Here is a 19,524-nt window from a genome sequence, read left to right on the forward strand (position 1 = left end):
CCTTTCTCTCCATCTTTATTTTTTCTGCAAATCCTTTCTCTCTCTATATTTCCCTCTCTCTCTCTCTAACTTCTCTCTCTATCTTCCCTTCTCATTTGTAATTAAGCTCATCTTTCCAAAAAAAAAAACACCCAACAACGAATTATTGTCCGGTAACCTCCATAATCTGTCGGAAATTTGAGTTGCTGCTAGAAGGAAATTTGCATCTCCTGTCTGGAGCAAAAAAAAAAAAAAAACCTTCGAACCCTGCTACTAACCAGCTCAAAATCAATTTAATTTTTACAGTCTCGAATAAATTAAGGTCTCTACAAAATGGTTTAAATAAACTAAAATAACACTTTTCTTTATGACAAAATTGAACCAGCAATAAACAATAAATTACCTTATTTTTTTGTACGGGCTTTTATTTGAATCATTTGAACCAGCAATGGACGACCTTAATTTTAGTTCCTTTTAATTTGCATCTACTTAAATCATTTGAGTGGCTTTTAGATTTAGGTGCAGTTTTAGTTTCCTGTAAATAATTGTTGGAGTTAGTTGAATTTTTATACATGAATTTTATTCTTTTTCACTTTTATGCAGCAAGAGAGACATGTTAACTTTCTGATTTGTTTATTCATAATTTATTAACAAAGGATAGAGAGAAGTTAGAGAGAGAGAGGGAAAGATAGAGAGAGAAAGGATTTGTAGGGTAAATTACATACGTGGTGTACAACCTTTACCTGTTATCACACTTTGGTGTATAACCTTCAATTTTGCACACTAAAGTGTACAAACTTCAAGTGACCTCCCACTAAAGTGTATATCCGGTTTTTGTGACCGGTCAACCCTATTAACCACTTGGTCAATGTGACACCTCATCAATTTTCACTCCTTAAAAATTAAGAGTGGTCCCACATATTATTAAATTACTTTTATGTCCTTAATAAAAAAGTTTTTTCATTTCTCTCTCCTAAAATTTATTTTGTCCAACATTATCTCTCTAAAACCTATCTCCCCTCTCTCTCTTCGCCATTTTTTCATTTTTCTGCAACTTCTCTCCTTCTCTTTCTAAAATCTGGGTTTCTTCAACTCTCCCTTAAATATGGTTTCTTCAACTCTCTCTCTTAAATATGGTTTCTTCAACTCACTAAAAGAGAAAGACTGTCAAGCATAAGAATAAACCTCTTGAATAAATCCAAAAGTAGACAACAGATAAATCTTCAGATCCTAGATCATGGATTAGTAACGGAAGAAATAAAATTAATAAAAAAAAAATCACCCACATATCTCAAACTCGGCATATCAAAGCATAAATCTGTTTCTTTTCTTTTTCCTTAATTTTCTTATTCTGTACATTAACTAATCCTTTAGCTGCTCTTAGCATCGGCAAATATTTAGTTTTTATTATGTTTTCTTACCAAATCTTTGCTGGTAGCTACTGAATCCTCAGATTGTTGCTTTGTATAAGTTTAGTTTTGCACTTTTCTTTTGGATTGAAATAATTTTCTTATTCTGCACATTAATTACGTTTACCTCCACCAGAGCTTGTCGAAATTATGGATTGAGTCGACACATCTCTATATCTCCAGGTCCTGCTTTTTTTCATGTTGCTGATCAAACGCACCATTGAGAAGAAAATCACGCCAAATCGGGTTCCGTATTTGGGAAAGCAACCAATGTTTCCATAGTCAGCAAGGATTTGAGAGAGAAAAACTTAGAGAGAGTTCTTAGATACATAAATATGAGAGAGAGATGAGTTAAGGAGAGAGGATCTAGAGAGAGAAAGGAAAAGAGTGAGAGAGGAGTTGCAAAGGAAGGTGATAAAGCTATTTTAGTAATTTCATAATAGGGTGTCAATTTTTGACTTTTAGAATAGTCAAATTGCTGATGTGGCAGCGTTGACCTGTGTTGACCGGTCATAAAAACCGGCTATACACTTTAATGGGAGGTCACCTGAAGCTTATACACTTTAGTGTGCAAAATTGAAGGTTGTACACCAAAGTGTGATAATAGGTAAAGGTTGTACACTACGTATGTAATTTACCCAGGATTTGTAGGAAAAAAACAGTAATGATAGAGAGGGAAAGCAAAAGATGGAGAGATAGTATATATTTTTTTATATAGGAAGGAAGGTATTTTAGTAATTTCATCATTTGGGTCCTATTTTTATAAATGGATAAGATAAAAAATGATGAGGTGGCACGTTGACTTTGGGTTGACCGGTCATTTTTACCGGCCATACACTATAATGTGAGGTCACCTATAAGGTCGTATATATTAGTGTGACAAAATGAAGGTTGTACACCAAAGTGTGAAATGAGGTAAAAAGTTGTACACCATTGACGAAATTTATCCTGTAATTTTGTAGTTAGTTATAATATTCATGTAGGAAGCCCTTATTAAAAGATAGTGGAAAGTATTTCATAAATTATAAAAATAAGGGCAAATTTTAAATATTAATTTCGTGGTTTCACGGATTTGCAGATATTGTCTGTAGTTTCTTTTGTTGCAAAGGAATGATGTTATCATCGTTAGTTAAATCAATAATTTTTAAGTTGATACTATCAATTCGACTATTGATGGTATCAAAATAGAACATTCTAAGAATTAAATTAGTTTAGTACCATATTTACCATGGAATTACGTTTTTTATTTTCTAAAATTACCATTTTTGGAATTTTCTATCTTATAACCAAATAACGCTTCGGTGACCTCAAAACTGAAAAGGTGGAGAATTAAAGTTGGTTAAAATATCATCAATTTTTGAAATATTCTATTTAGAGGTCATCATGATCAAATTAGCTGTGACAACCTAAATATCATTGATTTTACTAATGTCGAGTAACTCTAGTCCTTTTTTTTTTTGCAATAAAAAACCCACGGAAATTCATCTATAAATTGTACAAATCATATAGGTTATATTTGGAATTTATCCTAAAAACAATAGAGAAATAATAATTACAGAAGTAACAAAATATATAAGATATCGCGAAGAATTTTGTTTTTCTCTGTTATCCGATTATGTCAAATCAAGTTCAATTCTATCTCCTCTCGACGTTTTTGTTATGGATTTTATGAAAGAGATTGAGATTTAAATAGAGAATAATTGCAATTTGTGGGAGAAATTTAATTCATGGTTCTCCTTTTCCCTGCTCGTATTAGATTTTCGGTGACTCATCGTTCTTCGCTGGTATCGAAGTTCTGGTTGCCTAACGTCGTTGACCGTTCTTCATCCAGTAACAACTAGAAATAGATGCAAATTGAAGAAAATTGATGGTGATTAATTAAGTTTTTAATATAAAAAAGGTCAGTTTTAATGTTAAGCAACAACTAGAAACATATGCAAATTGAAGAAAAGCGATGGTGAGCTTTAGCGGACCTAGACCTAGACCATATTGAGCTTTAGCGGACCTAGGCCTAGCTGCTATGATCAATTTTTATTGTCCAAACCTGGCCTAAGGGAGACGGGCCTGGACGGACCGGACGGATACTTGGACCTATGTGCAGGTCTAGTACTTAACCAATTTATACCAAATAAGGAAAAGCGATAAGGTATGCTTGTTGGGAAAGTATCAAGTTAGGCTCCACGTATAAAATAGTATCAATATAGACTTAAAGTTTAAGAAAAAGTACAAATACACTTTGATAATGGAACGTGACACGTCATTTATATTACTCCATTAAGTTCTATCAATTGTATATGGTGAGAGAAATCAAAACTTAACAGATTAGTACGAATAACTTGTCACGTTTCGTTATCGGTCTAAATTGATACCTTTTTTAAATATTATGCCTAAATTGGATATTTCTTCAGTTTTGATAACTTATCCCCAAAATGTCGTTTCACTTAGTTTGTCGTTTGCTAAAAATCCTGTCACGTTTGGCATGTATGTTCGTGTAATTCTGTGAAGACGACGACTCAGCTCATCAGCACCGTTACTACCCAAAAAAATAAAAATAAAAATAAAAATAAAATTGAAGTTTAATCTTTTCTCCATTGAAGAAACCACCAGAGCTAAGAGTCCCCCCCAAAAAAATGGGCGATCGATTCTTCCCCAATATCATGCCTGACTTTGTAACAGAAGTAGCAGAAACTCCAACTCACGAACAAGAAGAAGAAGAAGCAGAAGAAGAGAGTGGTGGAGATTCACTTTTGAAGCTTCTCTCAATGCCTTATTCTCTTGTCTCAATGCAATTTCAACGCGCTGCATTGGATCTCAAAGAAACTGTATCTTTTCTTTCTCTGATTGTTTCTGAGTTTTGTGAAAATTCGGGAAGCTCACCAGGTGTTTGATGTTTTGTCTCAGATAGTGATGGAGACATGGGGGCTGAGTGGGCAGAATGTGCAGGACTTTACTCTTTATTGCGGCACTCTAGGCACTGCTTTCCTGCTCTTCAAAAGCTATCAAGTTACCAATAATAAAAATGATCTCTCTCTCTGTTTACAGGTTGTTAAGGCCTGTGATTCTGCTTCTGCTTCTTCTAGGTATTCACTGCTCTCTCTTTCTTTCTGCATTTGTTAGCCTTAATGCATGAAGTAGTTGGCCAAACAAGCGCCCGATAATTCGATTGGCGTTTTAACTTTTTTGATATCTTATTAACTCTTGAGTCCTACCTGTCAAATGGAGATTTTAACAAGTTGATAACACTAAGCAAGTTCAGAAGCTAATAGCTCACTTTAATAGTTCACTTTAAGTGAGTTCAGCAGCTAGGAGCATCTCTCAGAGACACTTTGTTAGACTTTTAAGTCAAATTTTGAGTAGTTTATGGCAAAATTCAACTCTAAGAATCTCTTTATCCTCCTCAAATCACTAATAGTCTCTATTTCCTCATAGAGAAGCTCTCTCAGCTCCTCGTCCCTCTTTATTTTATTTTTTATTAATAATTTATTATTGGGTGTCTCTCTAACGAGTATGAAGAGTATTATTGGAGATGATGTGTATTTTAATGTCTTAAATAATTAAAAGTTAATTATTTTAGAAGTCTTTCTTTTATTAATAATTTATTATTGGGGTGTCTCTCTAACGAGTATGAAGAGTATTATTGGAGATGATGTGTATTTTAATGTCTTAAATAATTAAGAGTTAATTATTTTAGAAGTCTTTCTAACTAACTAGTATGAGTACAGGGAGTATTATTGGAGATGGTATGTAGGTATCTTAACTTTTAGCCGTTTAATGTCTTAAAGGGCTAAGAGTTAATTATTTTAGAGGGTGGACCAATAGCTTTTTGGAGATGCTTAAAACTTTGTATGTATATCACTAGCCGCTTAAAATGGCATGATTAATCTCTAATCTTACGTGGCAAGTTGGCAAGTGGAGATTTGGATAAGTTGAAATACCTATTCAGTTCTGAAAAAAAAAAGGTTGAGAGTAGTTAGGCACTTCAAAAAAAAAGTTTAGTTAATAGGTCACACACAGTAGCTAGTAGAGTAGGTCATTTTAAACAAGTTCAGAAGCTATTAAGCAAGTTCAAAGGCTACTAGGTCAGTTTAAGCAAGTTCAGGGGCTACTAGGTCACTTTAAGCAAGTTCAGGGGCTAACAAGATGCTTAAATAAGCAAGTCCAGAGGCCAACCGGTTGCTTAAATAAGCAAGTTCAGAGTCCAACAAGCCACTTTAAGCAAGTTTAGGCGCTAACAGATCACTTAAAGCAAGTTCATGGGCTAACAGATCACATGGCATAATATTATCACTTTAAGTAAGTTCATGGCCAATAAGTCAATAAGTCACTTTAGGCAAGTTCAGGATGCAATCAGGATCACTTTATGTAGTCTCAACACTAATAAGACATCTCACAAGTTCAGGGCCAATCAGATTATTTTGCAAAGTTAAGGGGCCACTGATGTATTAAGCTTATTTATTTTATATATATATACACACACACACGATGCTTTCATATGAAATGATCATCCACTTTATAGGGATGTGAGTTTTATATGCGGAAGAAGTGGTGTTTGTGCTCTTGGAGCTGTTGCAGCAAAACATACCAATGATAAAGCATTGCAGGATTACTATCTCGACCAATTTAGACAGGTGATGTGATATAAACCTTATTTGCCTCATTAATATAACTTTGGACCCTGTATTTGGGGGGGGGGGGGTGGTTTATTACACTCATGGCTCTCTAACTATCAGAAATGGAATAGAATTGGCATGATACTTAAAATTTTGGCCTAAACCATACTGAGCCTCCAGGATTCACCCATAGGGGGTGCTTGGTTGTCTCTCGTGATTTATGGGTGCTAAATTGATATTTGTTGGGTGTTTTTACATAAAAAGTTAAACTCTGTACACAGTTTCCATAGAATTTTCGGTGTTTCTTGATGACCAGTGGGTCCTCAAGCCTCCCTAGCTCCCTCCAGGAAACGTCCTGGTTGACATGACATTCATGTGGGAACCTTAAATGGGCTTGCTAATTTCCGGTTGTAAGGAGAACGGAAGAAACAAAAATCAAACTGCCAGGTGTTTCTTGTTACAAAATGAAGAGCTATGGCAACTTTGTTCTATTTTTTATAATTGGAGGATAATGAGTGTAATTAACCCATGTATTTGGCATAATTTATCAGTTTGATGCTTGAGTTTGGCACAATTTATCAGTTTGATCACTTCACTTCAATTTAGCACATTTTTACTGCTTATATTCTGTTAAAACTCATCAAATTGTTAAAAATGTCGCATCAAATTGAAGTAGAGGTTTAAATGAAAAATTGTACCATATACAAGGGTCAAATTTGCCAAATTTGAAGTATAAAGGTTAATTTAACAAATTTGACCAAGTATAGAATGCAAGTATTACTCTTTGGATATAATGTACATAGTCATTGAAGTTTGGGTATTGAACTTCATTTTCTTTCAATAAAATTATTGATAGTCACATTTGATTTCAATTAAGTCGTTCTGGTCAATTTGTATATATAAACTCACTGAAATATTGACGTGGCAATGGCGACAATTGACTAGATGCCAATTAAATGTCATATGAGACATGTTTGATTTATATGGCTCATGTGGTAGCCCTTGTGTGCCATGTGGCACATCCTGAGCAACATTTTTTTTATTAAAATAATTACATTATTCCGACATGGTGTTTAGTTGACATGTAATCAACTCTCTTCTGTGCCACATCAATATTTTGGCGAGTTTGTTTATACAAATTAGCCAGAATGACTTCATTGAAATCAAATTTAAAGTTCATTATTGATTTTATACATAAATAAGCTAGAATGACTTCATTGAAATCAAATGTAAAGTTCCTTATTGATTTTATCGAAAGAAAACGAAGTTTAGTAACTTTTGTGATACGTACACCAAGCTTTAGTGATCGTCGGTACAATTTAGGCTTTGCTTTTTGGCCATCATTTTGTCAACAATTTCTTCCCCTTGTTTGTAAGGATTTACAAGTGTTAGATGAAACAGGTTGAGCTGTCAAAAAATCACCCTGATGAGCTATTATATGGAAGGAGTGGCTACTTGTGGGCTTGCTTGTTCTTAAATAAACATACTGGAGAGGAAGCAATCCCTTATACAACCATTGTGAGATTCCAACTATTCTTTTTTCTGCAATTATCAAATTAGTGTCAAATGAGTCAACTTCAACCCAACTCAAAATATTTGGATTGTGTCAACTCAATCAGGTTTATGTCGTGTTTGTGGGTTACATGTAATTTTACCACCTCTGATAATGATGACATATAAAAATATAGGAGGATATAGTTATACTTGTAAATATTTGTGTTCTTTCTGGATTACTAAGGCAACTCTAACCATTCAAAAGTTTATTTAGCAGACCAGACTCCAACCTGCTAATATCATGTTGGATTTGTGCATTGTGTTCATAGGTCACGGGTAATTGGACTATCCCTATTAAGGATGACATAAAATTATAGAAAGTTCAAGTCGGTTTTGTAGGTGTAGGTTATTTGTAATATATTACCTCCATTAAGGTGACATCTAGGAAGCACTGACACGAGTGCTTGTATTGGATGTGCTGTTAATGGAGTAATCAATATCTGCTGTTAATGGAGTAAGAAATGGAACCAAATTAACGAGAAACCGACTTATATTGGATCTGCTGTTAATGGAGTAAGAAATTGCGCCATCTACAAAATGTTAGTATTAACACTGCATGGTTTTATATGCAGAGTCTAAATCTGTTTTCCCAATAACCATAGGGCTAGTACTTTATCACCCAAAAACTTGCATGTCAACCCAAAAACGTCCAACCACATGTTTAATAAAACACTAACCATGAAATTCATGTTGAGTTCATGTCCTATGTTTATTGGGGAGAACAAACTTAGATTCTATGTATTAAACCGTGTGTAATGTTAGTATTAACGTTTGTAGATAGAGCAATTTCAGACTCCATCAATGCACATCCAACATAAGCCATTTTCCGTTAATTTGGTTCAATGTTTTCGCCATCTAAGCTTCATTACACCAATCCTTAGTGTTGACATTGCACGGTTTTCACACGTGGAGTCTAAACGTGTTCTCCCCCAATAACCATAAGACTGATTTGTACTTTAGATTGCGCAAACATGAACCAAATTAACGAGAAACTGACTTCTGTTGGATATGCCGTTAATGGAATATTGCCCCCATCTACAAAATGTTAGGTTGGGGTTTGTTCCATGTATTAGCTCTAGAATTGCTACTGTTATCCGAGTAGCAGATACCATCAAACAAACTATAACTGATGTATTGAGTCATCCGCAGTTTCACAATCTGAATTAGTTCATACTTAAACATGCATGACTTAATCTTTGAGACAAACGTTGGCGCCCGCTCACAGCCTCAAGGGACCTTAGGGCTATGAGACGGGCGAGTCGGTCGTTTTTATCGAGGGACTATGAGCTTAATGAGGAAATTTAATCCCTCATCACGAGCTCCATCCCATGGGCCAAAGCAACCAAATTGGCATGCTAGGAACATGGGAGGCGCTGCGTGGTTCATCTCATGCCTACGAGGGGCACAAGAAGAAGAAAACGTTCGGCAACAAAATAGAATTCCACAACATGGCATGGTTTTATAGGTAGAGTCTAAATTTGATTTCCAATAACCATATGGTAATTTTTACGTTATCCCCCAAAAATTTGCATGTCAACCCAAAAACGACCCACTACATGTTCAATAAAATACTAACCCACGAAATTCGTGTTGAGTTCGTGTCATATTGTCGGGTCATGTATGTAATTTCCGCCTCCTTTCGCCTCTGCAGTTACTTTCTTAAGTTTTCTTACACAGTACTTTAACATTGCGTTGATCAACTTATTGTAGCGTGCAGTGACGAGTGAAATTATCAGGCACGGAAGGAATTTGACCGAGAAAGGAGGATCGCCATTGATGTATGAATGGTACGGGGAGAGGTATTGGGGTGCTGCTCATGGATTGGCAGGGATAATGCATGTTTTGATGGATGTACAACTGGAAATGGACGAGGTTGAGGATGTGAAAGGAACTCTTAAATATATGATCAAGAATCGGTTTCTTAGTGGAAATTATCCTGCAAGTGAAGCAGATTGCAAGACAGATTGCAAGACAGATGTTCTTGTTCATTGGTGCCATGGAGCTCCTGGGATTGCCCTCACACTTGCCAAGGCTGCTAAGGTAAACTTTATGCTGTTATTCATAGTTGTCAAATCGAGATTCTGAATCGAATTGTAAGATTCAGTTCAAATTCATAATGTTATAAAAAATTAAATATTTACCATGTTGAACACAAAATATTATCAAATGCTAGTCTAGCGATGCAATTTTAATGTAAAAAAAAAAAAAAAAAAATCATATCAACCAAGTACTTAAAATTCAAATCTAATGCAAATGCAATCCTAGTAAAACTAATTCACAAATCGGACTCTATTTAATAACTTAGTGGAAATGGAGAGTTTGAGCTTCTGACTTTTTTTTGGCCTTGTTATCAACTTGATAATGATGGAATGAAAGTAGTTTGAGTTGATAACTTGATAAATAATGATCAGACTAGAGGATAGTGGATATAGTAATTAGTGTTGAAGTTTTTGATGAACAATGATGAAGATCTGACTCGAAATAGAGCTGAATCGAATCGAATTGTAAGATTCGAATCGTGAATTGTAAGATTCTGTACAATTTAGATTCACCCTATAGATTCGGCTCAAAATAGAGTTGAATCGAATCGAATCGTACGATTTGAATCGTGAATCGTAAGATTCTAACAGCAATGCTGTTATTAAATGCATTAGAAGTTGGATTCTCCTTATTGAAAGTTCTTCATTGGTTATTCCATTAGCTAATCAACATGCCGGGTTCTAACCTTTTATTGGTGCGAGGCGAAATTTATAATAAATTTGGACCCATTTATATATACATTCTAAAATTTTAAACACCTTGAATAAAATGAAATTCAAGGAAGAAAAATATGAATTTAAAGAAGAAAGTTTTCACACGGCTTGTGGGCTCTATTCTGAAACTAAATAGTGACTTTTTAAAGTCCACACGGACTGTGGACTTTATTCTGAAAATAAAGCTTGTGAATTTTAAAGTCCACGTGGCGTGTGGGCTCTGTTTTCCACATGAATTGTCTTCTCTTCCTCTTGGTGTGTCGCCCCTTTGGCTCAGCTTCTCCCACCACTCGTTTCCACACATTCGCTCGACTTGATGCCTTCATCATGACATTTATGATTTAGTATTAATTTTTTTATGTGGTTTTGTTTTGTTTGTGTAGTCATGAGTATATTTTTTTGGCTTATGCTTAACTAGTAAAAGAGTATAGATTTATATTTTATTTTATGTGCCTCGTATTGATAAGGCGCGTGCCTCGCGTTCCTAAGGTGCGCCCCTCGCCTTGCGCCTTGAGCCTAGGCTTCAGGACCCCTTAGAGCCTTAAGCGCGCCTTGCGCTTTTAACAACTATCGGTACATGGATCTATAAACCTATTTTCAATCTTGTTTCTTTATCAAAGTAGGAGGATTACTGTACATATATAATAAGCTATATAGCTCTCTAATTAAGCAATGTAGAATATTTAACCGAACCCTAAAAAACAGTCTGCCTTATAAAACTGCGTCTAGGCGGCCTCCAGCAAGGCACTAGCCTTAGAAAGGCGGGCTCAAGAGAACATCTTTTGAATAGAGTCCGCCTTTTGGCTTCTCAGGCGATATGCTTGGACCCTAGCGCCTGAGGCGTGCTTTTGATAACTATAATCATATGCGACTTAAATTCTTGGAATTGTCTCGCGCCCATCCTTTATTCGGAAGGTAGTCAAACTATCTAGACCTGCAAGTACATGAATCTGTAAATCTAATTTCAATCTTCTTTCCTTATCAAAGTAGGAGGATTACCGGACATATATAAGAAGCTATATAACTCTCTAATTAAGCAACGTAGGATATCTAACATAAAAAACATCGTCTGCCTTATAAAACTGCATCTAGGCGGTAGGCTTAGAAAGGCCTCAAGCGAGCGTCTTTTGATTAGAGTCCACTGTCTGCCTTTTGGCTTCTCAAGTGCTAGGCTCCAAACACTGTTTGCCTTAAAAAAAAGGGTCTAGGCGCGCCTCCAGCAAGATGCTAGGCTTAGGAAGGCGGTCTCAAGTGAGCGTCTTTTGAATAGACTCCGCTGTCTGCCTTTTGACTTCTCAGACGACATGCCTGGAACCTAGCGCCTCAGGCGTGCCTTTGATAACTATAAATATGTGCGACTTAAATTCTTTGAATCGTTCCGGTGCGCATCCTGTACCCTGAAGGTAGTCAAACTATAAATCAAATTTTAATCTTGTTTCCTTCAGGTTTTTGAAGATGATGAGTTTCTACAAGCAGCAGTAGATGCAGCAGAGGTAGTATGGGACCGAGGGCTGCTGAAGCGAGTCGGCATCTGCCACGGAATCAGCGGAAACACGTACGTATTCCTCGCACTGTACCAAATAACAGGCAGAATAGAGTACTTATACAAGGCGAAATCATTTGCTAGCTTTCTACTTGATAGAGCTCATAGACTTATATCAGCAGGACAGATGCATAGAGGTGATAATCCCTACTCCTTATTTGAAGGGTGTGGAGGTATGGCTTATCTTTTTCTAGACATGATTGATCCTTCAAAATCTAAATTCCCTGCTTATGACCTCTGAAACGGTGAATCTCTATGTATGAGTTTTGAAATACGCAGCCCTGCCAAATTGGGCGTAAAAGTGTAAAAGCTTATTGTCCTCCTGAACTTTGAAAACGGCCAATTAACCTTTTGAAATTGCTTAAAGTGACATGATGTGACAGAGTAAGTAGGGGATTGCGAAAAGTTGAAGTGCGCATCAGTTTAATCAAGTTTAGGAGCCAAGTGGCCAGTTTAAACAAGTTTGAGGAGTTAATCGGTAATTTTAAAAGTTTGGGGGGCAATCCGTTTTTGTGGACAAGTTTTGGGGCTAGAGATGTATTAGGCTTTTAGTTTTGGTCTTGAATGAGGATATAGCTCTTGAGTTGCATATAAGAATGTAAAAATGCAGTTTTCTTCCTATCTATATGAGATATAATCAGACATTGAAACACTTCTAAGTTTTTTTTTTATTATATATGTCGTTTTAGAATTTTTAATTTGTTCATTTTTATATTAGTTCTGTATGATCAGTGCAATTTTGACAATATTTTCTCAAATTTGTTCTTACTTATTGTAAGTTACAGAAATTTAGTATTAATGCAAATAATACTAAATTAAGCCATTATATGAAGAGAGAAATTTACATAGAAAATAGAGATTTATGAGTAAATTAGTAATTTTAATAGTTTAATTAATATTGTAGTGTGGTTTAAAAGTTTGCAAACAAGTATATGTACGTTCCGTTAGTAAAAGCAGTCCAAAATTATAAAACCATAAAAAAAAAAATACTGATATGACAACATTAGTAAAAAGTTAGAGAACTTGAAGCATTAACGGGGATAGTTGAAAATGCAAGGTTTGGTTAGGCAATGTTTGACTTTGGAGGAAGTTATGGTTAATTTAGTTTTGAATCCTTCTGATAAATCTAATGATCAATTTCATCCTTCGTTCTCGTTAATTGGAGATACAAATGATGGCCGTTGTCATTGTCGGCGTTTCAGAGAAGAGAGAAAAAATGCCAAAAATATCCTTCTGATTGCCCTCTGATCATTTTGTAACGATGTTACAATTTTAGATTGTTTTTGCAAACGGAATGTACCACATATAGTTTAAGTAAACTTATTTTTATAATTTTTGCTATTTTTGGTAAGATAGGGAATCTTTACAGTACTATATTGAAAAATGAATCAAAGATTATGGGTTTCATATCACTATTTGATTGGATAAATTATAAACATGGCTCTATAAACATGGCTCTTTGAATTATGGTCTCTAAACTTCATTTTTTTAATAGAATTTTTTTTACTTAACATTAAAGTCTAAATCATAAAAAAATTTGATAAAAAATTAACAAAATGGTGAGAGTAAAATATTTTACCATAATTTTTGTTAACATGGATTAAAAACAATTAATGACATGTATTTGTTCAGGCTTAGATAATACAAAGCTAAGGATTTTTATGTCAAAAAGAATAAAGTTTACAGACTATAATGTTAAGGTTTAATACATTATTTGTTTCCTAAAAAAAAATACATTATTTGTTTTCTCAAACTTGTTTAAAAAGTTTGATTTACTTGAACTTTTAAAATGTCCACTTGTATATTGTATACGTTTTGAAAAAGTAAAAAAAAAAATTATCGATAGAAAAAATTAAATGAAATGAGGTTTCATACATGTATTTTATCTTTATTTGATTACCCTAGAAATCAGCTTGTCTGTTTGACTGCATTGAACAATAAATGTACTGGTACATGTGAACAAAACAACAATAATATAATTTAGTGTAATCTTGTGCTAATTTTTTTATTTTCTAAATTTGTTTCTCCAAAGCATCATAAAATATAATAATAATAATAATAAATGTGTATACTTTCTGTTACCTTTTATTTTTTTCTTTTTATTAAATTTCGAAAACTTCTACAATACACTATCAGATATAAAATATCCGACCAATCAAAAGAGGGATGAATACCAATTCATGACAGATAATTGGTGTTGAGAAATAAATATCAACATATGTCATTATTTGATTGAATGAATATATTACCGTCGGAATATAGTAGAATTTCTCTTAAAATTCACATTCTAACCATCCAAGGAAATACGTATAAAGTGATATCAATGGAAACAAATGAGAAAAACGAATGCACCTTGAAACACACAATCACAAGTTTCAATGTATGTTTATTTCTCGTTTTGTAGCATTTTTATTGTGTCACTCCAAACATCAGATACAAGAAAACGTTTAGTTAAAATTGAAAAACGGTTTATAATTATTTTGGAAAAAAAAAAGCTAATATCTATGAGCTACCAGTGACAACAAACAGCTACCAGTGACAACAAACAGTAAACAACAAAACGAGTTCAGTTGGCATGTTTGTTGAGAAAGTTAATGATTAGATCATTCACTTTCTCGGGAAGTTGTTCGGCCGCAAAATGAGTCCCTTCTTCCAGATAAACAATGTCCAAATCAGGCACAAAATGTTTCACTTGCCCACTTCTTATGAAATCCTCCATGCCTGGAACTTTGAGCACGTAATCCTTCTCACCTATTACCAACAATGCCGGACAAGTGACCTTCGGATCGCTTATCCCGCAATCAACTCCGAGTTTCCTGCATAAACCCGAGTCTCATTATTCTCACAGGTGTTAGTTTTTCGGGATATTGGTACGTTTGTGGTAAAAATTCAAACTATTTCCCAGTTTTGAAAATATTTCCGGAGTTGAAAGAGCTAAACACGTTAGCTTGCTCATTCCCGATGAGCATCTAGAATTGGTATCGAAGAGCAATAATACCCTTAACGTTAGAAGTAACACAATTAGGGGTCCAACGATAATTTGGTTTAGTTTTAGATAACACTAGAGACAAAGTTACACGCTGGGGGGTAGCGCAGCACATCTGTTTCGGGTACAGAGGCGACGAGGGGTGCTCACCCGGCCACCCAACCCAGCAGGTCAGGGGCGGGGCGGCCATAGGTTCGAATCCTGCCACCTTTCTTGTGGATCATCCTGTGGTTACCGGATGATGGGAATAACAAAGCAGAAATTTTCAAATGAGCACGAAATGTCAATATATGATTTGTTTCATTATTCGTTATTTCCGGGTCTTTTCGTATATAATTTTACTCGGTTAATATTTCCGTTAAAAACCTATATCCCCGAATCAAAATGTCAAAAATCTACTAGATCTCCCAAAATATATTTAAGGTCAATATAAATAAAACTATGTAGTTTTACATTTCTGTATCTGTGGTTTTTTTGCACCAAAAACAACCCTGTGGTTTCTGACATTAGCAACATCACGTTAAATCCCTTAACACCGTTAAAAAGCAGGGGTGCTTTCGGATTTTTTAATACCCTTGCTTTTGAACCGTGTTAAGGGATTTGCGGCGATTTTGCTAACGGTAGAAACCACAAAGTTGCCAAAAAAAAAAAAGTACCGATCTGCGAAAATATGAAACTACGGTTTTCTTTTTTTAAATTAACCCGTATATTTATTACGAACAAAAGCAAGAAAGATTCTTACTTGAAAAACGTTCAGGCAATAGCCCGACTCCATAAAAACAAGCTTCAACAACGTTCTAGATGGCAAATAGTTACAACAACTTTAACAACATCGAAACAATGACAAATCTAGAATTCACTAAAAGGGGTGTTTATCGTGATTTATGAGTGCTAAATTGATAATTTTTTAGTGTTTTTAGATAAAAAAATTAAAGATCTGTTCACAGTTTTCTTAAAAAATTTGACGTTTTTGGGAATCAGTGGGTGCTCGGTCCGTGATCATAAATGATAAAGCCCTCGTTAATAGAAGTAACTTGTTGCACAACATCGATCACCTACTTTTAACTTTAGAAGTATTATTACTTTTAGCTGTCAACGTTAAAACTTATTTTTATACCTTATTCCTAGTTAGAAAACTGTTATGTATACCTGTATGGGACCTGTAATGCGAAACGAAAACCGGACTTCTCGTAAAGAGACGCATAAACTGCAAGATCATCCTCGGAGAACCACGGGGGTAGAGGAGTACAAGGATCAACCAAGTCCATTGTCTCCTGATCATCTCTTGCTGCTTGTAGCTCACTCCCAGAGAAAAGAATGTAGATGTTTCTTATAACCGTCTTAACGTCTAGCCGCCCGAAATCTGCTTCGGCTCTCCCTGGCACCTAGATTATTAGCATCATAAGCACATTCATGATCGAATCAAAATTGATGGTGCGAGGAAAATATCATATGGCTAATGAATAAAATGCGAATTGCAATGACTTCTTTATCTCTTCATGTTAAAAAAGGAAAGATATTTTAAATCCGATTGGGTTCGGGGGAAAACGTAAAAAGTCAGATTTTAATTGGATTAAGTGATCATACCGTCCACCTTCTTATATAAACACCTTCCGGCATGAGATCATATTGTACAGCATTAGGTCCCGGTAACATGAATGGAACACCCAATGTGAACATTCCGAGCACCTTATCAGGGTTTCGGGCAGCGATTATGCTAACTACCATAGCTCCGAAATCTGTCCCGACTAGAAAAACCTGTCAGAAAAAGTAGCATTATTACTTGGTGAGCTGAATTTAGGCTTTTTGTAGTAATTAACATTTAAGAGTTTGGAACCAACACTAACTTCTATTGAACTTTAGGAAATTTATACAGCAATACAAACATCAGTTACAATTGACTTTCATAACTTCTCCTAAACATAAGCAATAACTGAATAACTTCTCCTGAATTCAAATAATTAAATAAAACATTATCTGCTAATAAATTAACTAAGGCACGTTTCCAACACTTTTCATATCAGCTTAAACTTTTAGATGAAACGATTATTTCAAACTATTTCCGTGTTTCGTTTCCGTTTCTTTTGGGTTTCCATTACTGTTTCATAGCTAGTTTTTCTTAGAAATACGTTTCCCGGTATCTGTTTCCTTTTCCATTTCAGATTCCGTTCAACATAGCTGAAATTGGTCTGCCGGTATAATAGACGGACTGGTAGAAAATTCTCAAAGCCCCTTCTTTTGTCTTACTAAGTGGCAGGGCGAGCCAAAATTAGCATAAATACTGATCGCCGAAAAACGTCAAAATTTCTATAAAAACTATGAACGGGTTTTTAATCTTTTTTTATAAAAAACACTAAAAAGTATCAATTTAGCATTCATAAATCACACAATAAGCACTCTCTCTTAATGAATTCCGGATCTGTAACTGTTTACCATCAAGTTAAAGATAAGATCTTTACCAAAATATTAGAAAACCATTTCCTAAACAAAATCAAATAATCATAGTAGAATTTTTTTTTTAATGATTTAGTGGATTTGACTAATAAGGCGGCCCTTGGCGAATGTCGTTGTCGTGTGACTGAGAGGTCACGGGTTTGAATCTGAGGAGCGGCCTCTTGCCAAAAAAAAAAAAATATGGGTAGAGGACGGCTTGCCCCCAATACACCTTGTGGTGGGACCGCTCCCCGGATCCTCATTTAGCGGGGACACGTAGTGCAGCGAGCCGCCCCGTAGTGGATTTGATTAGTCACTAACCTTACTGATACCAAGAATGTCAAGAAGAGCAACAACATCATCAGCAAGGTCCATAAATGTGGCTTTCTCTGGTTCTTCAGGTTGATCAGACTCTCCATACCCTCTGAAATCAATTGCTATAGCTCTGTATCCAGCTTCTGCAACAGCAAACATTTGGTGCCTCCACGTGTACCAGATTTCGGGGAACCCGTGCAGGAACAACACCACCTTAGTACCTGCATAGACAGTGACGGAGTTAGAACAAAATACTTTAAATTATAAAAAAAAATCTAGGAAACAACATCAAGACGGATATTTCTGTCTCGGATTCAATCACAAATAGCAAAACTGCTACAAATTCTGAAAATACTGTAATTACCGATGAAAAATTTACATGTATGCGACGGAAATTTTGTTCGTAATTATAATTTTAGCTTTATACATTGGAGCATTTACTAAACCAAATAGTATGATTAGCTAGAGAAACTTTATAGATGTTTAATTAGTTACTTAAAGCTATCAATTGTCCCTTGAACTTGCTTAAAGTAATATGTTTGTCTTTTGACTTTTTAGCGTACTAAACTTACGTAAAGTGATACGCTCAAATCACTACTTTCCTTTGCCATGTACAGAGGCGAGCCCAAGATAAAGTTACAAGAGGCAAATTTTAAACGAGTTAAGGTTGAGCTAGGGATTTTGATGGGATGAAAATCCTTCACCTACCATACTAAAATGTATTGATGTGCCTAAGACTGAGTGTCGATCTTGGAGATACTGTAACCGAACCGAATATCCGAATAAAATGATCCACCGTTGACTTTTTCTTTAGGACTGAACTGTATTGTACCGTTGACTTAATTAAGTACAATTCTAGAGATTTTCAAATTTCTAAAATTACTGAATAAATATGTTGGAGATTCTAGAAACGCACCAAAAATCTGGAAAAAAAATCTAGAACCCGATTGAATTGTTGGCTTTTTTTGTTAGAATCGAACCAAATTAAACGGTTAACTTTATTAGATACAATTATATAGATTTTTCAAATTCACGAATGTATCCAACCGTACCCACCCCTTATTGTGCTAGCTGGGAGGCCAAAGCCCCTCCTAGCCACGTAGGATATTATGGAGCTAATCTTGTTACTTGAAGCTGGTTTAGGAAACTAACTAGACGTCTCCAAGGTTCGGAGATAAATACACGAGATCTTGTGATGTATTAGGTCTATTTCTTTCTAATTTAGGGGTCAACAGACTCTCTGTGACCCGCTGTAAATCCGCCCCGAATGCAGGAAAAAAGCTCCTCCATGTTTGATTCAGAGATATAAACTTAAGGTTTGAAGTAGAATGAGAGAAGAAAAATATTACCTGTGCCAATCTCAGCTACATGAAGTTTTAGTTCTCTTACTTGTATATGACTGTGCTTGATCTGTTCCATATCTGCAGAAAGATGCTTCATCTGTTCTACAAGACTTTGATTTAAAATAGCACTGGTTAGTCTTTTAAATCTTAATTTATTCTGTACAGAAAAAACGATATCACTCCATCAAAAAAACTATAAATAAAAAAGAAATATAAAATTCATCCAAATAGATCAAAATTTATTCCATAAAAAAAACAAAAGAAAGAAGATGGTTTTGTCGGACATGAATATAATATAAGACGTATGATTGAGCATTAAGTATCTGTTTGAGGTTTTAGTTCAATTGGGTCTATGACAGGTTTAGAAATCGAAAGAAAACTCCAAAACCTGGAGGTAGAAGACTAACTTCATTTGGGGTTAACATTTTCCTTTTTGTAGATAGTGGTTTTTTTTTGTTACAAATAGAATCATGTGTTGTACAAAATTTTTATTTTTTGGTTAATTTTACCAAAATTGGCGGATAACGACCTGAAAATAAAAATTTCAAGAATTAAATAATATTTTAAATAAATATAATTCATCGATTTATTAGGTTTGA

At 34.9% G+C, this 19,524-nt stretch overlaps 2 protein-coding genes across 2 annotated transcripts; one reads left to right on the forward strand and one right to left on the reverse strand.

The window, feature by feature from the left end:
* The first annotated feature begins 3,924 nt into the window (after positions 1 to 3,924).
* Positions 3,925 to 12,546, forward strand: LOC136229397 (lanC-like protein GCL2). Its single transcript, XM_066018155.1, has 6 exons — positions 3,925 to 4,210; positions 4,290 to 4,468; positions 5,905 to 6,016; positions 7,400 to 7,516; positions 9,263 to 9,592; positions 11,751 to 12,546. The coding sequence occupies exons 1-6, from the start codon at positions 4,019 to 4,021 to the stop codon at positions 12,087 to 12,089; spliced, it is 1,269 nt and encodes a 422-aa protein (XP_065874227.1). The 5' UTR covers positions 3,925 to 4,018; the 3' UTR covers positions 12,090 to 12,546.
* A 1,659-nt stretch (positions 12,547 to 14,205) lies between these two features.
* On the reverse strand, positions 14,206 to 19,143 carry LOC136230385 (uncharacterized). Its single transcript, XM_066019439.1, has 5 exons — positions 18,932 to 19,143; positions 17,589 to 17,803; positions 16,422 to 16,592; positions 15,984 to 16,219; positions 14,206 to 14,664 (listed from the first exon to the last, which is right to left on the reverse strand). The coding sequence occupies exons 1-5, from the start codon at positions 19,020 to 19,022 to the stop codon at positions 14,415 to 14,417; spliced, it is 963 nt and encodes a 320-aa protein (XP_065875511.1). The 5' UTR covers positions 19,023 to 19,143; the 3' UTR covers positions 14,206 to 14,414.
* Positions 19,144 to 19,524: the final 381 nt, after the last annotated feature.

The sequence above is a fragment of the Euphorbia lathyris genome, chromosome 5, assembly GCF_963576675.1.
Source record: "Euphorbia lathyris chromosome 5, ddEupLath1.1, whole genome shotgun sequence".
Lineage (NCBI taxonomy): Eukaryota > Viridiplantae > Streptophyta > Magnoliopsida > Malpighiales > Euphorbiaceae > Euphorbia > Euphorbia lathyris.